At 59.3% G+C, this 20,727-nt stretch overlaps 7 protein-coding genes across 7 annotated transcripts; 5 read left to right on the top strand and 2 right to left on the bottom strand.

Annotated features, from left to right (window-relative positions):
- Window positions 1-547: 547 nt before the first annotated feature.
- Window positions 548-2,527, top strand: F5144DRAFT_590136 (uncharacterized protein; the record flags this gene model as incomplete). The annotated part of the gene is made up of 3 exons (XM_066790133.1): window positions 548-703; window positions 743-763; window positions 803-2,527. The coding sequence occupies 3 exons, from the start codon at window positions 548-550 to the stop codon at window positions 2,525-2,527; spliced, it is 1,902 nt and encodes a 633-aa protein (XP_066646269.1).
- Window positions 2,528-3,459: 932 nt separating this feature from the next.
- On the top strand, window positions 3,460-8,164 carry F5144DRAFT_609655 (uncharacterized protein). Its single transcript, XM_066791635.1, has 3 exons — window positions 3,460-4,211; window positions 4,286-7,673; window positions 7,722-8,164. Exons 1-3 carry the CDS (start codon window positions 3,888-3,890, stop codon window positions 7,859-7,861), a joined length of 3,852 nt encoding a protein of 1,283 aa, XP_066646268.1. The 5' UTR covers window positions 3,460-3,887; the 3' UTR covers window positions 7,862-8,164.
- Window positions 8,165-8,910: 746 nt separating this feature from the next.
- F5144DRAFT_640866 (putative nicotinamide riboside protein) lies at window positions 8,911-10,637 on the top strand. Its single transcript, XM_066792752.1, has 2 exons — window positions 8,911-9,387; window positions 9,453-10,637. The coding sequence occupies exons 1-2, from the start codon at window positions 9,248-9,250 to the stop codon at window positions 10,402-10,404; spliced, it is 1,092 nt and encodes a 363-aa protein (XP_066646267.1). The 5' UTR covers window positions 8,911-9,247; the 3' UTR covers window positions 10,405-10,637.
- A 110-nt stretch (window positions 10,638-10,747) lies between these two features.
- Window positions 10,748-12,881, bottom strand: F5144DRAFT_590133 (Six-hairpin glycosidase-like protein; the record flags this gene model as incomplete). Its single annotated transcript, XM_066790132.1, has 5 exons — window positions 10,748-11,844; window positions 11,900-12,031; window positions 12,080-12,153; window positions 12,203-12,572; window positions 12,629-12,881. 5 exons carry the CDS (start codon window positions 12,879-12,881, stop codon window positions 10,748-10,750), a joined length of 1,926 nt encoding a protein of 641 aa, XP_066646266.1.
- A 2,161-nt stretch (window positions 12,882-15,042) lies between these two features.
- On the top strand, window positions 15,043-17,046 carry F5144DRAFT_599390 (SART-1 protein; the record flags this gene model as incomplete). The annotated part of the gene is made up of 2 exons (XM_066791007.1): window positions 15,043-15,847; window positions 15,905-17,046. 2 exons carry the CDS (start codon window positions 15,043-15,045, stop codon window positions 17,044-17,046), a joined length of 1,947 nt encoding a protein of 648 aa, XP_066646265.1.
- A 754-nt stretch (window positions 17,047-17,800) lies between these two features.
- F5144DRAFT_599389 (peptidyl-tRNA hydrolase PTH2-domain-containing protein) lies at window positions 17,801-18,619 on the top strand (the record flags this gene model as incomplete). The annotated part of the gene is made up of 2 exons (XM_066791006.1): window positions 17,801-18,191; window positions 18,294-18,619. 2 exons carry the CDS (start codon window positions 17,801-17,803, stop codon window positions 18,617-18,619), a joined length of 717 nt encoding a protein of 238 aa, XP_066646264.1.
- A 312-nt stretch (window positions 18,620-18,931) lies between these two features.
- F5144DRAFT_590130 (WD40-repeat-containing domain protein) lies at window positions 18,932-20,649 on the bottom strand (the record flags this gene model as incomplete). The annotated part of the gene is made up of 2 exons (XM_066790131.1): window positions 18,932-19,906; window positions 19,957-20,649. 2 exons carry the CDS (start codon window positions 20,647-20,649, stop codon window positions 18,932-18,934), a joined length of 1,668 nt encoding a protein of 555 aa, XP_066646263.1.
- Between the last annotated feature and the right edge of the window lie 78 nt (window positions 20,650-20,727).

Below are 20,727 nucleotides of genomic sequence, written 5' to 3'. Positions count from 1 at the left end.
GCTGTCTCCGTACTGTGTGCCAGGATGCTGAGGGGCTTGCAGGGAGGCTTTATTGTATTCGTCCGAACTGCCCTGGCGCTTGCTCCTTCCTCGCCTGCTGCTCCCCTCGTCCCCCTCCCCAGTGCCTCCCCATGCGCTCCCATGCCACACTAGCCGCCGCCAGCCCTTTTCAAGAAGAGTAACCCCAATAGCCCCAGCACAGTGGGGGAAAAACAAGGCGAGGCAAACACACCCAAAAGTTGTACACATATAGCCGCCCTCCCCTGGAATCCCGCCGACTTCCTGGCGCTCACGCTCTGATCACCATTTCGTCTGCTCGGCCAACCGAAGAGGTCGCACGCTCGCCTGCCCTATTCATTCCTAGCTGGCTTAGGAACCGAACCCGCAGGTGGCCTGCTCCATTCCAAGGTTCACACTAACTAATCGCCCATCTATCCCTATCGCCGACGGCTCTCCTTAATTCGATCGAGACCGACTCCGACTCCGGCCCCGCTCCGTTTGTTGTTGTTGGCTTGTTGGCTAGTTGGGTTCGATTGTGCTTCTCACCATGTCGTCAACATCCAGGTCTCAGAGCCCCGGGAAGAGGCCGAGGCTGTCGCTTCAGATCAAGGCCCTCGCCAATGGCCCGACTATGCGGACATCGAGGTGTCTCGCCGCTACTGTTGATGTGAAGTCGCCGACATCGTTTAATACTCTCTCTAATGTCTACGCCACCGCTGTCGACCGGTCAACCCCGATCCAGGAGAAGCCGCCAATGGCCTTTGTGGGCGGCAAGAAGCCAACCCTGCGTTTGCAAACACAGGACGTCGCCGTGAAGAAGCCGAGTGCAAACACGCCGTACCTGGGGCCCTACCTCGACACGCCCGTAACCGCACAGGCAATGTCCCCGGCCGTGGCGAGGCAAGTGTTCTTTCCCAGCGCCATGACGGCAACACCACCGCTCTCGGCGCAGCCGCAAGAACAGAACGGTTCTCGGGTGTTTACCTTTGACGCGGCAACCCCCGCCACTGCCCTGCCACCGCCGGGGTTGAATGCTCCTGCTCCGGCCCCGGCTATGCAAAATCCCAGGAGGCGGACGACAGTGCCCAACAACAGCACCAAGCTGCCCTACACTCACCCGCGCAGCCTGCGCAGCATTCTCCGCAACTCGCCTCTCCCGCCGCTCAGCACCATGTCTCCTGAATCCCCCAGGCGACAGTCTCTCCGGCTCCAGGAAAAGGCGCTGCGCCGGGTGGCCTACAACAGCCCCCTAACGCAAGAGATCACAACCAGTCGATACATCAAATCTCATATCGACCTCCTCGCTGAGGACGCCACGCCCATCTCGCCCTCAGTCGCGTCTTCGGACGACGGCGACAGCCTCCTCGACCAGGCCATGACTGACGCGGCCAGCACGCGCGATGGAGGGCAGACACCGGGGCCGTTTGAGGAGATGCGGCGGCGCATGGCCAACATGCACGCCTCCACGCCGCTGGCGCTCTCGCCGACGGGCGGTGGCATCCGCAAGAGGGGCGGCAAGCGCAAGGAGAAGAAGCGGCGGTGGGTGTGGACGATCGGGCAGGACGAGGATGCCGACGAGGGCGGCGAGGCCGTGGACGCCGAACCGGTGACGGCCAAGAAAGACGCCCCCGCCTCGGTGCCCGTCCTGGCTGTCCCCGCCCCGCGGCCACGGACACGAAATCAGCAGGCGCTCGCCAAAGCAGTCGCTGCAGCAACCCTGGCACAGGAACAGGCGCAGACGCAGAATCAGACACCGACGCAAGTGCCCCTCCTCGCGATCCCAGTCCCACCCGCCCGCGCCGCAACGAAAATTCCTACCCTCCAACCCCCCGCACCAATCCAAACTGCGCCGCACCCCGCGCCGCAACCCCAATCCCAACCTCCACCACCACCACCACCACCACAACAACAACACCAGCCACTCCAGCAACAACAGCAGCAACAACAACAAACCCGCGAACTCACCCCCATCCCCGCCTCCCTCCTCCCCACCCGCCACTCCACCCCCGACTCCCTCTCCTCCGCCCCCTCGTCCTGCGCCAACAGCGTCCGCCACCTGACCCCCGAGCCCCTAGGCATGGGCATGGGAATGAGTCTAGGCATGAATCTGAACCTGGACATGGGGATGAACATGGGGATGAGCCCCGGTATGTCGCCGCCGCTCGGCGGGATGGTGGTGGTCGAGCCGCCGACGCCAAGCATGGAGTCGACTACGAGTGCGGGGAGTAGCTTGCATAGTCGGGAGGAGGGGGATGTGGAGATGTCGGATGCGAGTAGTTTTACGTCGGTGGAGGCTGATGAGGGGGATCATGAGGAGGGGGATGGTGAGGGAAAAGGGATGGGGAAGAAGGGGGGGTTTGGGTTGGGCTTGGGGCTGTATACTACTAGTGCTGCTGTGCAGGGTGTGATGGCGGGGGATGGGGACGTCGAGATGGATGAGGGCACGCCGACGATGACGGCGCGGCCGATTGGGGAGAGGGGGGGGAGGGGGTGGGTGCCGTGGAGGGATGTGGTTTCTTCTTCTTAAAGGAAAGGGGTGTTGGGGAGAGGGGGTCTAATGGGAGGGCATCATGAATGACAAGGTGGGATACAGGATAGCGAGCATTGATATTGATACCGGGGTGGTATTTTGTACTTGTTTATGAGTTGGATGAGGTTATGAGGGATGTATGTGGTGGGGTGGGGATCTATGTAGTGTATAACTGACTGCCGGGGGCGGTCTGGGAAAGTAGGGTTAGGAAAATCATGTAGATATCAACAAAAAGAATAAAGTTAAACAATAGCATTTTCCGACCCCCAGTTTCACAGTGCCCAGGAGTTGAGATTGACTTTCACCATATCAAGACCGCCATATTTCCCACGCCCATAAAATTCATCCACCCACTCACTAACTCAAATATTTTAGACTACCGAACTCGGCGACAACAGCGACGCTCATTTGACCCCTAGGAAGCTAACTATTTTACAAGACTACCGGCAATGATTCGGATTGTGAGCTGCTCCTCGTTTTTAGTAGCTACTAGTCGCGGGCCACCCCTTCTCCACCACAACTGATTGTTTACATTATCGTGCAAATACCCCATGTTTACTGTTACAGATCAGATCATGTGCAGTACTTCCCCTCTCCTCACTCCGCTCAAAATAGCAGCAGTTTCACAGCGGCTACCGACCGTGTCTCGACATTTTCACCACCAAGACACCACCAACCAACCAATTCCCTCTCGACGCACAAAACTCCCGTAACCGAGTGCTGCTGTAACCTGACTGCCTAATCCCATGTGTGTGTTAAGCGCCGGCCCGCGCAGTCGGCCCATTACGTCATCCCGGAGCCCCACCCGCCGGGCCCGCAACCGCAACCGGGAAAGTGGGGCGGACTGACACCACATCGACGTCATCAATCGTGGTGGTGCCATTGAGGTGCCGTTGATGCTCGACAAGAACCCTGAAATCATATCCAGATTTTCGATCTGAGGGTTGGCGGATCGGCTTGCTGTTCCCTGGGATTGGGGGGTATGGTTGGTCTTTTTCAGCTGCGCTGTTTGCTTGATCCGGGATATTGGGGAGCTACGTAATATGTATGCGTAGTACATAGAGACAGCTTTGTGCTGGAGTTACAGTGATCATCATCATCGGTATTTGAGGGCCTGATATAATTGGCATCTGCCTTCCCACTGCTACCGTAATCTGCTCCCTACACCTTACGGGATCACCCAACTGGATCTATCTCGAGGCTCCAGAGCTTAACACTAGGTACTCTGTCAAAGTCATCGAAGGCCTGATTATCAACTACTTGCCTACTTACCTGACCTTCTATTGAGGGCTGGGCGGGCCCTACATGAGGCCCCCGATTACACTTACCCACTAACAACACACCAACCACCACCACCATGAACACGAACGAAAAGGTCTACCCCTCGGGGCAGCACTACTCGGGGAACAACCGCATCCCGACCATCAAGCAATTCGTCGAGTCGCTCGACCGGGAGAAACGGGAGCGCGACGCCCAGATCGATTCCCAGCGCCAACAACAGCGACACCAACATACCAAAATCGGCGGCCACAATGACAATGGCGAGGTCAGGGACCACGTGCCGACAAACCACCGCAAGGCAGGCAAGAACCGGCGCACGGTGCGCGACCCCATGACGGGCAAGGACGTCGAGATCGAGGACATCAGCAGCGAACACATGAAGGCGGCCGAGGAGCCCATGGTTAGTACCCCCCTCTCAAACCCCCAACCACACCCAAAAACAGCAAACAACTAACACCCGCCCCCCCCCCCCAGCTCACAATCCCCAACGCCAACCTCTCCCTCCCCACCACGCACCAAACCCTGCCCACCCAATCCGGCGAAACCTACCGCCACGCGCAAGACATCACCGCGCCCCCCGACCCCATCGCCGCCGGCTCCACCTCGGACGTGCCCATCCACGGCGAAAAGACCAACGTGCTCTTCCACCCGACCCCCGCCGTCAGCTACGAGCCCATGTACGCGGCGCTCGAGGCGCGCGCCAACGTGCTCTGTGTAGGGTTGTTTGTGGGGGTGGTGGTGCTGGGGAAGTGGTGGGGGGGCGGGAGTCTGTGGGGGCTGGTGCCGCTGGGGATGGGGGTGGCGGCGGGGGTGTATATGTGGGTGAGGGATTTGGTGGGGAGGGGCAGGGCGGTGGAGTGGAGTGCGGAGAGGAAGAGGGGGGAGATGGCGGTGGTGAATCTGATTCCCGAGAGTGTGGAGTGGTTGAATACGGCGGTGGGGTTGGTGTGGGGGTTGATGAATCCGGATATGTTCGCGGCGGTGGCGGATACGTTGGAGGATGTCATGCAGGCGAGTGTGCCCGGGGTGATTGAGCATGTGAAGGTGAATGAGATTTCGCAGGGGAGTAATCCGTTGAGGGTGTTGAGTTTGCGGGCGCTGCCGGATGGGCATGTGCAGGACTTGAAGGAGGAGATTCATAGGAGGGATGCGGAGGTCAAGGATCCGCAGCAGTTGGCGGCGGAGGAGGAGGGGGGTGATTTCTATAACCTCGAGGCTACCGTGGCGTACCACTCGCTGCCGTCGTCGGGGGATGTGTCCTCCAAGGCGAAGAACATGGGCATGCAGCTGGTCTTCTACCTGGGCGTCCGGGGTCTGTTCGGGGTGCCGCTCCCCATCTGGGTCGAGCTGAACCGGCTGGTGGCGACGGCGCGGCTGCGGGTGGCGCTCGCGCCGGACCCGCCGTTCGTCAAGACGCTCAGTTTCACACTCATGGGCCTGCCCAAGGTGGAGGCCAGCTGCGTGCCGCTGGTGGAGCGGGGCGCCAACATCCTCAACCTGCCGCTCATCTCCAACTTTGTCAACTGGGCCATCGCGGCGGCGGCCAACATGTACGTGGCGCCCAAGTCGATGACGCTCGACGTGGGCAAGATGCTGCAGGGCGACGACATCAAGAAGGAGACCAACGCGCTCGGCGTGCTCTTCATCCGCATCCACAAGGCCGTCGGGCTCAGCAAGCAGGACCGGCGCGGCAGCGAGGGCGGCGGGTCGGACCCGTACATCTGCGTGTCCTTCTCCAAGTTCGGCAAACCACAATACTGCACGCGCGTGATCCAGGACGACCTCAACCCCATCTTCTCCGAGTGCTGCGCGCTGCCCATCACGGCCGACGTCATCAAGGCCGACGAGCAGCTGTCGCTCGAGCTGTGGGACAGCGACCGGTCGTCGGCCGACGACGTGGTCGGCAAGGTGGAGCTGAGCATCCAGAAGCTGATCCAGCACCCGGGCCACATGTTCCCGCAGACGTCACAACTGAAAGGCGTCAAGGCCGGCAGCACCATGCCGGGCGAGCTGCACTGGGAGGTGGGCTACTTCGGCAAGACGCAGTTCCGGCGGGCGCTGCGCACCGACGGGCTCGACCCCAACCTGCCGCGCGGGCTGCGCGACAAGAAGGAGCTGCGCGACGACCGCGGCAGCCTGGACACGGCCGAGGAGGACGCCGTGGTGCACACGCCGCCCGACCCGCTCTGGCCGAGCGGGGTGCTGAGCGTGGTGGTGCACCAGATCGTCAACCTCGAGCTGGAGAACGTCAAGGGGTCGCGGGGCGGCAAGCGCAGCGGCGGGCGCGAGTACGAGCCGGCGCGGCCCGAGGCCGGGGAGATCAAGGAGGAGCAAGGCAAGAAGCTGCCGAGCGCGTACTGCACGGTGCTGGTCAACGACGAGCTCGTGTACAAGACGCGCACCAAGGTGGTGTCGTCGCGGCCCATCTTCGAGGCCGGCACGGAGCGCTTCGTGCGCGACTGGCGGTCGTGCGTGGTGACGGTGACGGTGCGCGACTCGCGCAACCGCCAGCACGACCCCATCATCGGCGTCGTCCCGCTGCGCCTGTCCGACATCCTGCAGACCAGCAGCCAGAGCACGCGCTGGTACCCGCTCGACGGCGGCATCGGCTTCGGGCGCATCCGCATCAGCCTGCTGTTCCGCTCCGTCGAGCTGCGCCTGCCGCCCGCCCAGCTCGGCTTCGGCGAGGTCGGCACCTTCGAGTTCACCTCGGACGCCCTGACCACGACGGGATACAGCCCGTCACCACACACCAAGATCCGCATGCGCACGGGCGGCAGCTCCGCCTCGGTCAAGGGCAACGTCTGCTCCCGCCGCGCCGACGACGAAACCGGGCTAACCTGGGACATCAGCGGCGGCGGCGACGCCTCCAACGACGAGCATCCCGACGAGCAGAAAAAGAAGCCCAAACACAACAAATCCACGCGCATCCGCCTCCCCGTTCGCTTCCGCTACCGCTCCCCCGTCTTCTTCGAGTTCCACCCGCCCTCCAACACGGGCCTCCGCCGCAAAGCCGACACCTTCGCCTCCCTCTGGCTCCAAGACATCCCCGACAACGAAGAGCAGGACTTCGACCTCCCCGTGTGGCGGTGCAACAACGGACTCCGCCTCTCGCAGAACTACATCACCGAAGCCAACGTCGACTCCGTCCCCGCGCTGCGCGTCCAGGAGGTCGGCCGCCTGCGCTTCCGCGGCCGCTTCAAGCCCGGCACGGACCGCGATCATTTGCGGTTTGTGAGTGATAATGACTCGCGCGAGACGATCGAGACGTGGGAGGCGTGCTTTGCGGAGGGGGTGAGGGCGGAGGATGTCCACCCGGAGGTGCCGCCGGCGGTGCAGAGGCTGCATGAGGAGAGTTTGACCCATGGGAGGGATGTGCTGGCGATGGCGCCGGAGGAGGAGAAGAAGCGGTGGTTGGCGAAGGATGGGACGGACTGGAGTGGGGCGTTTGGGGAGGATCCGGCGAAGTTGGTGGGGGAGGGTGAGGGAGAGGTTGATGGGGAGGAGGGGCGCGTGGATGGGGAGCAGCTCTCGGAGGAGGACAGCAGTGATGAGGAGGAGGATGAGGAAGAGGTGGATCTGGGTATTGATGATGCTACGCACGATAAGGGAAAGGGGCGGGCGAGCGTGGGGAGTAGTGAGGAGGGTGAAGGGGGTAACGGTAACTATACCTGGAAGGGAGGTGAGGACGGCTCGAACGGCCCCGACGGTCACTCGCGCAAGTCCATGGACAGCGGCGCCACGGGAGCCACCGGGGCGACCAGCAAGTCGAACAAGTCGGGAGGGTCGAGCAGCAGCAAGAACCCGATCAAGCAGTACAAGGACTACCGCAGCCGCAGCCGAGACCTGCACCGGAAGCACCGTGGGTTGATGCAGTGGTGAGTTTGACTTGGCTACTCCAAGAGTTCAGAAGTGCTCGATGCTAACTCGGGTAGGAAACCCATGCGCAACGTCCAGTTCGCCAAAGACGAGGCCGTCTACGCCACTCGGCGGTTGATGAAGGTTGGCAGCCTGAGTGGGCGGAAGCCTGACGTCGAGACTGAGGTTTAAGGTTGAGGCTTGAGGTCTTGAGTCGAGAGTAAAACGAAGATGGGAAGATAAGAGAGAGGGAACGAAATGTATGAGCGATGTTTTCTTTGTATTGGCTGTGTTTTGGCGTTTGGGTGGGCGACGAAATGAGAGATATATGAAAACCATATCTACAAAGTCAGCGAGCATTCCTCACGTCTTACGCTCTTAAATACTGTCAACAGCTAGTTGGTCTCCTGAATTGGTGTTTTTCTCCAGCTGACGCCTGGTTTGGAGCGTCCCCTGGAGAAAAACCCCCACGCCAAAAGCGCACCCCACTGTGACTTTGATTTGCAGCTCGACGGCCATAATTACAGTGGGTAGGTGGTCTGTGCCCAATGCAGTAAATATCGAGACGCGCCTGTGAAGAAAGCGAGCCTACATCATCATCAAAAATCAAGATTTCAACATCAAGTCCCCATAATCCAATCCCACTCGCCATACAAGTCCAAGTCAAGCCCATCCTTCAAACTTCAATCAACAACAACCGGGACCAACCAGCAATAAACCAAACATGGCCCGGACCTATTTCTCACCCTATGCCCCCCGGCGGCGGCGCTCTCCCCAGGTCGTGGTGGTCTGGGTCTCCATGTTCGCCTTCATCCTCTGGGTGACCTGGTACATCACGACCCGCCACAAGGAGTATGCCGACGAGTTTATGCACCCAGGGAGTATGGCCAGGGGCGAGTACGGTGCCGGGGATGCCGAATGAGCGAATAAACCAATGGATATGGAAGCAGTCGACAACCTGCTGGCCAGCGGTCACCCGGCATGCGGCATGTCTACTGGGCTCCATGAGATTCGAGCCAAGGCTGTCATCACGAAACAAGGGCAAGCCGGGTCTTCTCGGAGGTAGTTGGGGGGAGGAGCTTGGGTGCCTACAATCATGCTCACACCATGTGCGGGATATTGCCTTGCAGCATCAGGGCAAACGAGAGTAATAACTGTTCAAGTTGAAGCAGTGGCGGCACACCGCCTTCTGTAAGCAGCCAGATGTCAACATCAGGGGAAAACTTGAAGAGAGTCGCAATACAAGGAGCGAACGGAATAACTATTCATCTCGGGATTTCGTCTGATCTACTACTTTCTGTTGGAGAGTTTACCTACCATACCTACCATACCTAACTTCTCCTCTTACCCCGGTCATATGTTAGCTGAGTGAGCTTTTGGGTGAGAATGAGCCCGGAACCCACCGTGTTAAAATGGCGCATTCTGGCACTGTACCCAATTTGTAGTCTCCCGATTATCACCCCACTCGCTCTTGTCATCCTCTTCTCAACATATATAACTCCCGTGTTCCTCATGATGGACCCCTGACATTTTTTGACAAAAATTACACAACTTCACCCTCCGTTCCTAGCAACAACCATGGACCCTCCACGGACCATCATCATCGGCATCAGCGGGTGCTCCTCGAGCGGCAAGACTACCCTCGCGAGGCTTCTGCGGGACATGTTCCCAGAGACCTTTATTCTGCATGAGGACGACTTTTACAAGCCCGAGTCTGAGTGAGTTTTTCTTGTTTTTTTTGTCATGAACTATCCTACGTACTTGTTGACTAACTCGCCCCCAGACTCCCCATCAACCAGGGCCACGCCGACTGGGACTGCCCCGAGGCCATCTCCATCCCCGACCTAGAGGCTGCTCTCGCCCACGTCCGCGCAACGGGCACATTCCCAGTTAGTAGCCGTGTGCCCAGTGCCATCTCACCCAACAACACCCTCTCCCGCCGCAGCAACCACGGCTGTGCCCCCCTCACCTCGCCTGTCCCATTATCACCACCCTCTCCCGCTATCCTCACCCCTGCCCCTAACACAACCATCCGCCACAAAGACAACAAGTCCAGACTCCCTAACAAACCGGCTCCCCGCTTACCCTCCGCACAGCCTAACGTCAACTCCATCGAGGACCTCAACACCGTCGGCCCCTGCCCCGCCACCCCCGAGCAAATCGCCGCCTGCGCCGCCCGCGTCAAAACCTGGCTCACCCCCGGCCACCCAGGCTCCTCCATCTTCCCCAGCAGCAGCAGCAGCAGCAGCAGCAACAACACCCCCAAAACCCGCATCTGCATCCTCGACGGCTTCCTCCTCTACTCCCCACCCCCCTCATCCACCACCACCACTGATACCACCACCGCCACCCCCCTCCGCAAGGTCATGACGCACCTCGACATCAAGCTCTTCCTGCGGGCCACCCGCGCCGCCGCCCTGCGCCGCCGCACCGCCCGCGACGGCTACGTGCACATGGACGGCTTCTGGACCGACCCCCCCGGCTACGTCGAGCAGGTCGTGTGGCCGAACTACGTGGCCGCGCATAGCTGGTTGTTTGAGGGGGGGGATGTGGAGGGGGGGAGGGTGGATAAAGGGGTGCTGGGGGGGGAGGGGATTTTGGTGCCGGAGTCTGCTGAGGGTGGGGTGGATGTGGAGTTTGGGAGGGTGTTGGAATGGGCGGTGGGGGTGGTGATGGGGGAGTTGGAGAGGCTTTGTTTGGGGGAGGGGGAGGGGGGGAAGGAGAAGGGGGAGTAAGGGTGGGATGGAGTGAGGGGCTGAGAGAATGATGAGGTGGGAGTGGACGCAGATGAGAGAGGGGATACACGGAAGAGGATGTGGCAGGAGGCAACTCACGGAAATAATGTAGACATGATAAGCGAGAGTAGACTTTTGATTTAGGCCTTGTCAGAAATGGAGGAAGGTGTCCGACACTGATCTTCCCTTTTGCGGTTCAGTCCCTATATAAAAGAAAGAAAGCATCACTCCGACCTGAACCCCCCCCCCCCCATACTAGCCCAGATCAGATCACAATACACCCCAATCTACCCCCCCCCCTACACTATCGCACACCCACCCAACAACACACACCCCCCATTATTTACCGCCAGCTCCCCTCAACCTTCTGCGCCGAGCAGCCACTCGCGGCCTTCGTCTCCGCCTTAACCGTAAACCCCCTATTCGGATCCGCCTCCCACTGCACCGCGCCATCCGCACCCACCCTGATAAACTTAAACTGCACCGCCGTGCCCGCGGCCATCGGCACGGTAATACTCCACAGGGGATTCGACGCCGTATACCCCGACGCAGACAGCTTAACCGCCTTCTTGACATCCCACGCGCCCAACGCCGGCACATTGCCCACCACCTTAACCTCCTGCCCCCACTGCGTCGTGACCCGCTCATTAAACGTGACAAACACATTCGCGGCATCGGCACACGCCTGCGGGAACGGCACGGGCGCGGGCTCGGCCGCGGCGTTGGGGGTCTGGCTCGGCGGGAAGGCGGTGTTGGTAGCCTGGGCGTAGGTGCCAGCGACCTGGAGGCGCTCGCACGAGGACGGCAGGGTGTTGGCGTCCTCGGCGGACCAGCCCGTGACGGGGACGATACCCGCGCGGCGGTCGGCGGCCGAGAGGAAGGCGGCGTAGGACCAGGTCAGGTCGGCGGCGGAGAGGGGCGCGCCGGTGTTGCGGTCGTATTGCTCGGCGAGGGCGCCGCCCGAGCCGGCGTACTTGGCGGCGATGTCGATGAAGCCGTCGGCGTAGGCGGAGGCGGCGGTGAGGATGGCGGCGTGCGTCGGGGAGGAGGTGGTGTAGGTGCCGGTGGTGATGGAGGGGACGAGGTCCTTGAAGAAGGGGAGGGAGAGCTGGGTGACGGTGATGGAGCCGTCTTTCTTCCAGACGTAGATGGCGTCGTATATCTGCTCGGCGGCGGCAAAGTTGGCGAGGTACCACGGGTTGCCCTTGTAGTAGACGTCTTCGGTGTAGCGGCCGACGGCGACGGCTTTGCCCTGGGCGATGCCCGCGTTGATGCCGTATTCGGTGCGGAAGGAGTCGACGTAGACTTTGTGGTTGGAGAGCGCCTTCTCGCTGCAGGGCTGGAAGGTATTGGAATCGCAGCCAGCGGAGGGGTCGAAGTTGTGGATCGAGGTCAGGATCGAGTTGGCGTCCTTGCCAGACCGATACTCGCCGCCGTTGACTTGGGCCGTTAGTTGGGGGGTGGCCTGGGTGGCGGCTGAGGGGGGTGTGCTTACTGTTAGAAACGACATAGCCACCGGAGGACTTCCAGAAGCTCTGCTGGAAGCACAAGACGTGCGGGGCGGTAGTGAGACAGGCACCGCATTCGGTACCAAGCTGGGCAGCGAGAGCAGCTCCCTCAACCAGAGCTGTGGTGTGTCAGTGCCATCCAAAATGTACTCGAAGGGAACACTAACCTCGATGAGAAGCGCCAATGGTGAAGAATGAGCTGCCGGGAACCTCTTCCCACAGATCAAAGCCCGTCTCATTCCTAGACAATGTCAGTACCACCCGGGTTCCAGCCTGCTCAGGGTACTCACCAGTACTGAGCGGTGTAGGCAAGGTCGTTCTTGATCACGGGCCAGACGACATCCTTGGCCGTGTCCTTGTAGCCGTTGGTGATCAGCCACTTTGCGTAGCGGGTGAGAGCGATAGCCCGGAGAGGCGGGCCGTCACGCTGCGGCCGGCCCCATTCACCAGTAAACTGTTTGAGGTCGACCATGAACTTGGGCTCGCCGAGGCCGGCCCCGTCGGAGAGGCCACCCGAGGGGTTCGAGACGCCCTGCAGCTTAGCCGTCGAGACGATAAAGTTTTGGATGGTGGTTTGCAAGGATGCCGAATAGTTGTGGGCAAAGGAATCCACAAGGCCCGTCATAACCAGGGCGGCGTCTCTGGTCCAGGTGTACCAGTCTGATGCGTTTTAGTAAGCTGCCTAGTCTGTCTGATATGGCTAAGCGGCCACTTACAGTCCGGTTCTGACTTGGAGGGGCTGGCAATGACGGCGCCAGGGGCGGCTCCAGAAGCAGCACAGCCATTGGGGCCAATGTTGCAGAGTAGCTTGTTCCAGGCGATGGGCGTCTGAGTCTCAATGAACGAGTCGACGGAACGCTTCACGATGGCACAATCCCGTTTCTCACGGAGGAGAGCGGCCTCCGGACGGCCGAGGACCGTCTGGACGGCGCAGGTGCCGAGGACGAATAGTGACGAGAGAGCGTGCATGGCGGGCAAGACGAGGCCAGATGCGTTGACTGATGGAAGGAGGTGTTGCTGAAGTTGGACTACGAAGGCCGCCATACCGAGTTGTTCTTATACTCTAGCCTCCTTGCGATGTCTATCACACTATACCTCCTTACTCCATACGGATCTAACCGAGCCAAACCGGGGTGTAAGTCGCATCCCACGGGGGCTGATGCTTTGCATGCGGGGAAGGGCCGACAGAGCACTCGACGGCGCCTTACGCTCGGTGCTACTCCGCGAGGTCCTATGCAGCTGCCGCGTTCTAGTGCAACGCTGTGGGTGGCGCTGTGGGTGTTAGACCCGGCCGTTGACGATGGTCCGTGGAACGGTGGCAAGGCACTAGGGCTGTTCCTCGGAGTGTTCTTCGGGCTGTTGCTCGGGGCTGTCAGGGGCATGGGTAGCGGAGGGATGTTGCTGGAAGAACATGGGTGGCGGAGTTGCTTTGATGTTCAGCTAGAATACATCATCCCGATCTCCATTTAGCGAGTTTATTGGACAGACATTGATGGGTTGCGCCGATCAGCTCGACCCGTGCTTAGCTGTGGGTGTCACAGGCGCTACCGAACTACCCCAGGAATCCAGACAATCCACCACACCGCCCGATGATTTGCAGTGTGGGGAGAGCGGAGGACAGGGGAGAGCTAATGCGGCTTGGAGAAGCTCCATCGATTGAGCACTCGCGTAAAGTGAAGGACAATCACATGGAAAGCACTCGGCAATACACGTACTCCGCACCTATAAGCTTCACGTTCGAGTCTAGACTGTAGGTAGGCGAGATAGGATAAATCGAGCTCGCAGATGACTGTGTGACCGTGTGACCGTGTGACCGTGTATTCGTATCGTAGTGTAGACTGGAGTAAAATGGATGGGAATGACGTTAAGACATACCCAAGCGGACAAACATCTAGCGCGAGACCTGGCAGCTCAATTTACGGCTAGGTTGTGTTTTTGGAGTATAGTTCTCAGTGACGTGACTTCTGCTCAATGAGCTACACAGTACAATCCGGGAAACGACTCTCATCAGATGAGGGACTGCAGGCGTTCGTGCCTGCCAAGGCTAGTGTAGTGCCGGCCCCGCAATTACATCGAGAATCGGGCCGTCGCTTGCTTGGAGAACCGGAGCTGCCCTTGCCGCCCCCCGCACCGGTAGTCAACACCAGAAATGGAAGTTCGCGACGGCGATGGCATCACCATCACATGCTTAGCGTGAACCTCAACCGAAATCAAGCGCGTCGGAAAATGCATTGGAGCCGGAGTCATAGCCATCGGCTCCCAAAAATAACCGGTCTAGAGTCTGTGGCCAGTGCTCGTTCCACCGAGGAGCGCCGACCTGTAGAGGTCCTTCAACTTGGCTGCATCAACTAAGATAATTTATGGCGTGGATGGGGCCGACCATCTCGGCCCTTCTTTCTCACATACGAAAGCGAGGACCCAGCGTCGGCGTCAACGGGGTCGCGTAACTTCATGAATAGAGGCGATCTAGAGGAAGCAGAGCAACTCGGCCGAGCAGCCAAGGTAACCAACTCATCGAACTGAACTAGGCAAAGTAATCAAACTTCGTGGCACGCACTGGTCACCGTAGCTGGCTAGCCAGCTTAAAAAATCGAGCACTGCAGAATGCAGAAATGTAGGACGCGCCATGGTTTTCCCCAGCTTCATAGACCGACGGTCTTGGCGAACGGCTTGGAATATAGCGTCTTGAACTCCGGCTCACCTCGCTCAAACCTTTTACAGCGAACGAGACTACCTCGAAGTTCGATCGATCTGGGATCTGTCGGGTGGAAATTGACATCATGAAGAGTAGATGGCTCCTTGGCTCACCGAACTGCCGCAGCAATCGACCCTGACCACCGAAGCGGCAGAGGATCGCTGGGCACAGATCCGTGAAGGAGGAAAAGAGAAGAAGAGGAAGAGCTCTCCAAAATATTTTGCTAAATACCTGCAGAAAATTTTGGAAAGTGGGGTCACATGCTCCAGCCTTGCAGCGGGCTGGTCTGTGCCTGTAACCAAAGCTTATCTTATCGTTTCGTTAGCCTTGTCTGGGGCCTGGACAACTTCCTTGGCCTTCAACTTCGCGCTGCATCCCGCCAAACATCAGCCACTACGCCCTTTACCTCAACGTCGCCACGCGCATACCATCAAGATGGACGCCGCGTCGATCGAGGAGCTCAACAAGGTCCGCCTGGCAATGGGCATGAAGCCCTTGCCGGTCCCGGGAGCAGCGCCACCACCCAAACAAGCAACTCCCGAAATCGAACTAGGCGACGACGGGAAAGCAGTTAGCACCCTCGATTCCCGCGAAGCCGCCTCCTACGAAAACTTCCGAAAAGCCCAGGAGGCCGAAGAAGCGAAGAAGAAACGCGAGGCGAAAGCAGCCGCCATCAAGAAGGCGCGCGAACTGGCGCAGCGCACAGCGGTTGTCGCAGGCAAAGGCTTGGCTGACGACGATGAAGAAGTGGATGTCAAGTCATGGCTTAAGAATCAGAAGAAGCGCCAGAAGAAGATTGATGCTGCGCGGAAGACGGAGGAGGAGAGAGCTGCGGCCGAAGCCGAAACTGCTGAGCACACGGCCGCAGACTTGGCCGGGGTTAAGGTTGCGCATGACATGGCCAACTTCCTCGACGGGGATGACCAAGTTCTTACTTTGAAAGATACGGGAGTGCTGGAGAACGAAGACGAAGGAGACGAACTCGAGAATCTCTCGTTGCTTGAACAGGAGAGGCTGCAGGAGAGGCTCGACCTGAAAAAGAAGCGGCCTGTCTACGACCCAAACGACGTCGACGAAACTGGCCAGATTGGCCTGTTATCAAAGTATGACGAAGAGATTTACGGAAAGAAGAAAACGGCTTTTACCTTGGACTCGGCCGCGACCACAACCGAACTGGCCGATATCTTGGCGGCTCCGGCTCAAAAGAGAAAACACCAGGTGGTAGACCTCGACGTACTTGGTCAGTTTTCCCGAATTGCATCGCAGCCCATCGTGTCCGTACTAACTGGTGCCGTAGAAGATGCACCTGCACCCACATCAGATTACCTCGACCTGTCAGAAGTCAAGGTTAAGAAACCCAAAAAGAAAAAGTCAAAATCAACACGGCGAAAGCGAGAAGATGATGAGGATGCTTTGTTCCCCGGCGATGCGGCGGATGGTGACGAGCCCGCGCAAGAAGAAATGGACATTGACTCGGGGGCTGCTGTTTTCGCGAAGAAGCGAAAGATAGTGGATGACAGTTTCGTGGATGACGAGGACTTGCAGGCAACTCTGGCGCTCCAAAGACGGGAAGCGCTGAAAAAGCGCAAGAAGACGCGGCCGGAGGATATTGCAAGACAGGTTCGCGAATCAACTGAGAACCAGGAAGGTGAGAGCCAAGAGGACAAGGGCATCGTCATGGACGAGATTAGCCGATTCGTCGATGGCCTGCGCCATGAACCAGAGGAAGAACGCAAGCCGCGCAAACCTAAACCCGAATCGGGAGTCACAGCCATGGAGCAGGACGAGTCCTCGGGAGACGAAGAAATGCACGACGTCGACCAGCCCCGCGAAGCCACACCCATCGCCGAGGCCCCTACCACCGGCGTCGAAGAAGAAAAGACGGTTGGCCAGGGCATGGGTGCCACCCTCTCGCTGCTCCGCGACCGGCAGCTCATCGAAGAAGGCCGGGGCGCCGAGGTCAACGAGAAATTCCGCCAGCGGCAGCGCTTCCTCAACGAGCTGCACCGGCGCATGGACCTGTTCGACCAGGACACGCGGGCCCAGCGCGAGCGCGACCGCACCAGCGGCCGCCTCGACCGCATGTCGGCGCGCGAGAAGGAGGACTGGCAGCGCCAGCAGAACACGATGCGCGACCAGCACCAGTCGCGCGTCATGGACCAGCTCTTCCGCGAAGGCTACCGCCCGGACGTCGAGCTCAAGTATGTCGACGGCGACGGCCGCAGCCTGGACGCGAAGGAGGCTTTCAAGGAGCTGTCCCACCAGTTCCACGGCAAGGGATCCGGCAAGGGCAAGACGGATAAGCGGCTGAAGAAGCTGGCTGAGGAGAAGCGGCGGATGACGCAGAGTATGCTGGACGCCAGCCAGAATGTGGGCATGAGCTCGGCGGCGTCGCACCAGACCAAGAAGAGGAGGGAGGCCGGTGTGCGGTTGGCTTAGGCGTGGGGTTTCAAAGTGGGTAAACGATGGGTATCAACAAAGGTGCTTATACCCTCTGTCTCTGTTAATATATTGGTTTTGGTTTGTACTGACACGGTGTGTGGGCTTAGACGTCGGGCTGAGGTAAGGTGTAGAGGGAGAAGTCTGGGCCTGGCCCTTCCCTCGAACTGGTGTTTTGCTGTTGCCGTGCTGTGATTCGTTGTCCTCCCCTTGACACTGACATATGGCGTATCCGTATACTGTAGACTGTCCGTATTTGCCGTTTGTTGTCATGCCCACATCGTGTTGCCCATGTCATCGGCTTGCTGACGAGAAGCTCTCAATGACACTTGCTTTAGGGGCCAAGTCAAGCAGGATTCGTTGAAGTGTCCAATCGCCCTGATTTGTAACTCAGGCTATCGAAGTTATAGGGAACATAGGTTATTAAAGGAGAATATACACCTACAGGCTAACAAGTCCGAGTAGATCAATAATTGCACCCCCCTGGTGCAGCTGGAGGTGGGTCCGTCTTGAGTGGGTCTTGAATGCTTTTGAATCTACACAGCAGAGAGCTGCGCCGAACGCCGCAATGCAAGCAACTAAATTCCATATCTCACGACGAAAACCAACAATCCTCCCACACAACAATCCAATCCGCTCACTCCTCGCTGAATTCCCAAGCAACCTCTTCTCCTACCACCCACACATACAACACCCCAACTCCCCTACAACCACCGACCACCGACCCACCTACCAACCGAACCAACCACCCACCATGTCCGAAACCACCTCCGCCGTCATCGTCACCACCACCCTCATCGCCTTCGTCACGGGCTTCGGCCTCGGCGTCTACACCATCCGCGGCTCGCTGGTCTCGCCCGAGCTGGCCGCCGAGCGCGCCGCCAACCTGCACGACCCCGTCGAGAGCGACGAGTCCGACGTCGACGAGGACGAGTCCCTGCTCGACCACGCGCCTAACTGGGCGAATGGGGCGGACGCGGATCGCAGGCAGGGGTTGAGGGTTCGTGCTGGGGGTGCGGGTGCGGGTGGTGCTGGTGCAGCTGGGGGTGGGTTGGAGGCCGCGGCGGGGGCGGGTGTGCGGTATGATGGGCAGGAGGAGTGTAAGATGGTGTTGGTGGTGAGGACGGATTTGGGGATGACCAAGGGTATGTTATGATTGTTCTTTTCTTTTCTTGTTGCTATGCCCCCCTCCCCCTCCCCTCCCTCGGCAGACCCCAGCAAAACTAACCCACCACGCCCACCCCCAGGCAAAATCGCCGCGCAATGCTCGCACGCGACCCTCGCCTGCTACAAAGCGCTCACGCGCGCCGCCCAGCAGGCGCCGAGCTCGGCTGAGGGGCGGATCCTGCGGGCGTGGGAGGGCGCGGGCCAGGCCAAGATCGCGGTGCAGGTCAAGAGCGAGGACGAGCTGCTGGAGCTGATGGGCAAGGCGCGCGGCCTGGGCGTGACGGCGCGCGTCATCGCCGACCAGGGCCGCACCCAGATCGCCGCCGGCAGCAGGACCGTGCTGGGCGTCGGGCCCGCGCCGAAGAGCTTGGTGGATATGGTTACGGGGCATTTGAAGTTGCTGTAGTGGGGCAATGTCCGAATATCTGGGAGTTGGAGGAGAGGGAAAAAATACGGTTATGGATGGATGGGCAAATAGACGGCGGGTGCATACTTCTGGGCGTTGGGCCGGCGCCTTAAGTGTTTGGAGTTTGATTCCGCCTAGATCTTGCTTTCGGGGCTCAATTGTACGATTTCATGCATGGGTCAAAGGCGCGGCAATCGACTAGCTCGTGATATCCATCTTCTGTTGCGCTTACGGTTAAAGACGTAAAACAGTGGGCGAAACCTAGCAGCATTGCCGGCATCACCCACATGCTCTTCATTAGGGTATCACTCTCTAATCCTTCCTGGCGAACCGCGCCAGCGCCGGCCCCAACTCGGCCTGCCGCTCCTTGTGCCTCTCGTCCTTCTTCTCCTGCATCTCCTTGTACATCTCCTCCGCCTTGACCCTCTTCTCGTCGATAATATTCTTCTTGCGCTGCTTCCTCAGATACTTCTTCAGCGCACCGCTCTTGCCCCTGGCCCGGTGCCTCATCTCCTCCACGATGTCCACCGCCGGGGCGTCCAGGTCCCTGTCGGCCTTCCGTTGCTGCTCGGACCGCAGATCCAGGTTTCCAATATAGTTGGGGTCCAGCGCAATCATCTCGGGCTGCAGCTTGTTCAGCAGGCCCTTGACCTCGCCCTCCTGCCTCTGCTTCTTGGTCTCGAACGGGTTCACCTCGAGCGCGTCGTAGTTGGCCTCGCCGGCGCCGGGGATGACGATAGACGAGAAACCCTCTGTGTGCCCGAGACCGAGCACGTCCTCGAACGGGCACCACCGAACGCGCTCGATCGCCTGGCCCTCGCCTCCCCATGTCATGTAGGGGCTCTGGGCCTTTTCTTGTACCGACTTTTCCTTCGAGAAGAGGCCCTTCCACACGGTCGCCTTGGTCCCCCACCCGACGGCTGTCAAGCCTGTGTCTGATATCGCGATGGAAGACGCTGGTGACCTTGTGAAGTAGCTAGAAACCGCTTCCTTGAAGTTCCGGACGTCCCAGATAGCCATCCGGTTGTCCTGCCCTGCCGACACCATGTATCGCCCCTCGCGATCGACCGCAAGTGAACGGACTGGGCCTCGGTGGGCGAGGAGTTTGACCAGAGGCTCTGATGAGTTCGGTGACCACAGCGTAACGGTGCCGTTTTGTTGGCCCACATGTAAAATGGCGTTGTAGGGGTTGTGTGTAAGAGAGACGGGGGTTCCGAGCTTGGTCGGGATCTCGGTGACTATTTGACCGGTCGAGGTGTCCTGGTACTTTAACTGGCCGCTGATACTCTGCAATTCGTTAGTTATGACCGGCCAACATCATTGTCGGGGCTGCTTACCAGTGTCGCCAGCAGGAAATGATACGGGAGAAACTCCATGTGCGAGACTTCCACATGCTTCTTGAGGCAGTGAAGCTCGACACCATTGGCATCGTAGATGTAAACGTACTTCTTCTGCGCCACGGCAAAGAACTGGTTGTTGTGCAGAAAGCGGGCATCCCGAACCGTCTCGCCCAGTTGCAACTCGCAGCCCAGCTTGCCCTCCCGCCAGTCCATTGTCGCGATGTGACCTTTCCTCCCCGCCAGGATGAGATCCCGCCCATTCCTGCTGTACTCGCAAACATAGGGCCCCAATTCAGTCAGTTCTAACTCGAACTTCTTTTGTGCTACATCAATGCCGACCTCCTTCTGGATGTCATCTTGGCGAACTTTGTATGTCCGCTCGAGTTCTGTCTCGGTTTCGAGAAAGCCGGACGAGTTTTCAAGCAGAATCTCGGCCTCTTTCGCCTTCAAAGTGGCCGTTTTGTATTTGTTCTCGAGGTTCGTGAGGTTGCGCCGCAGTTTCTTGTCCCTCACATTCTTGACATCGATTTGGCGACCGCGGCCGTAGGCCTTCTGGGCCTGTCTGTGTCGGCGGACGCGTTCTAGCTCGGCTTTGGAACGAAATTCGGTTCGGGCATTGTTGACAGCAAGAGCGCCGTTGGGCTGCTCTACTCTTGTTAGAGAAGCATCGACGGTGCCTGTGGTATCCATCTTGTCGCAAGCCGATGGATGGACGATCTTCGTACGGTTCTGCGGATTGGAATGGCGATGGCCGACAACTTCGAGGCA

The sequence above is a fragment of the Chaetomium tenue genome, assembly GCF_020726465.1.
Source record: "Chaetomium tenue strain MPI-SDFR-AT-0079 chromosome Unknown F5144scaffold_2, whole genome shotgun sequence".
NCBI classification, from domain to species: domain Eukaryota; kingdom Fungi; phylum Ascomycota; class Sordariomycetes; order Sordariales; family Chaetomiaceae; genus Chaetomium; species Chaetomium tenue.
Note: the sequence above shows the minus strand (reverse complement) of the source record. Positions and strands in the feature narration are given on the sequence as shown.

What these genes read in the sequence shown, in the direction of transcription:
- F5144DRAFT_609655 (XM_066791635.1), top strand. Translation starts at nt 3,888, where the DNA reads ATGAACACGAACGAAAAGGTCTACCCCTCGGGGCAGCACTACTCGGGG. An exon ending in AGGCGGCCGAGGAGCCCATG is followed by an intron (nt 4,212 to 4,285) that starts GTTAGTACCCCC and finishes CCCCCCCCCCAG; the next exon opens with CTCACAATCCCCAACGCCAA. An exon ending in AGACCTGCACCGGAAGCACC is followed by an intron (nt 7,674 to 7,721) that starts GTGGGTTGATGC and finishes CCAAGAGTTCAG; the next exon opens with AAGTGCTCGATGCTAACTCG.
- F5144DRAFT_640866 (XM_066792752.1), top strand. Translation starts at nt 9,248, where the DNA reads ATGGACCCTCCACGGACCATCATCATCGGCATCAGCGGGTGCTCCTCG. An exon ending in TTTTACAAGCCCGAGTCTGA is followed by an intron (nt 9,388 to 9,452) that starts GTGAGTTTTTCT and finishes ACTCGCCCCCAG; the next exon opens with ACTCCCCATCAACCAGGGCC.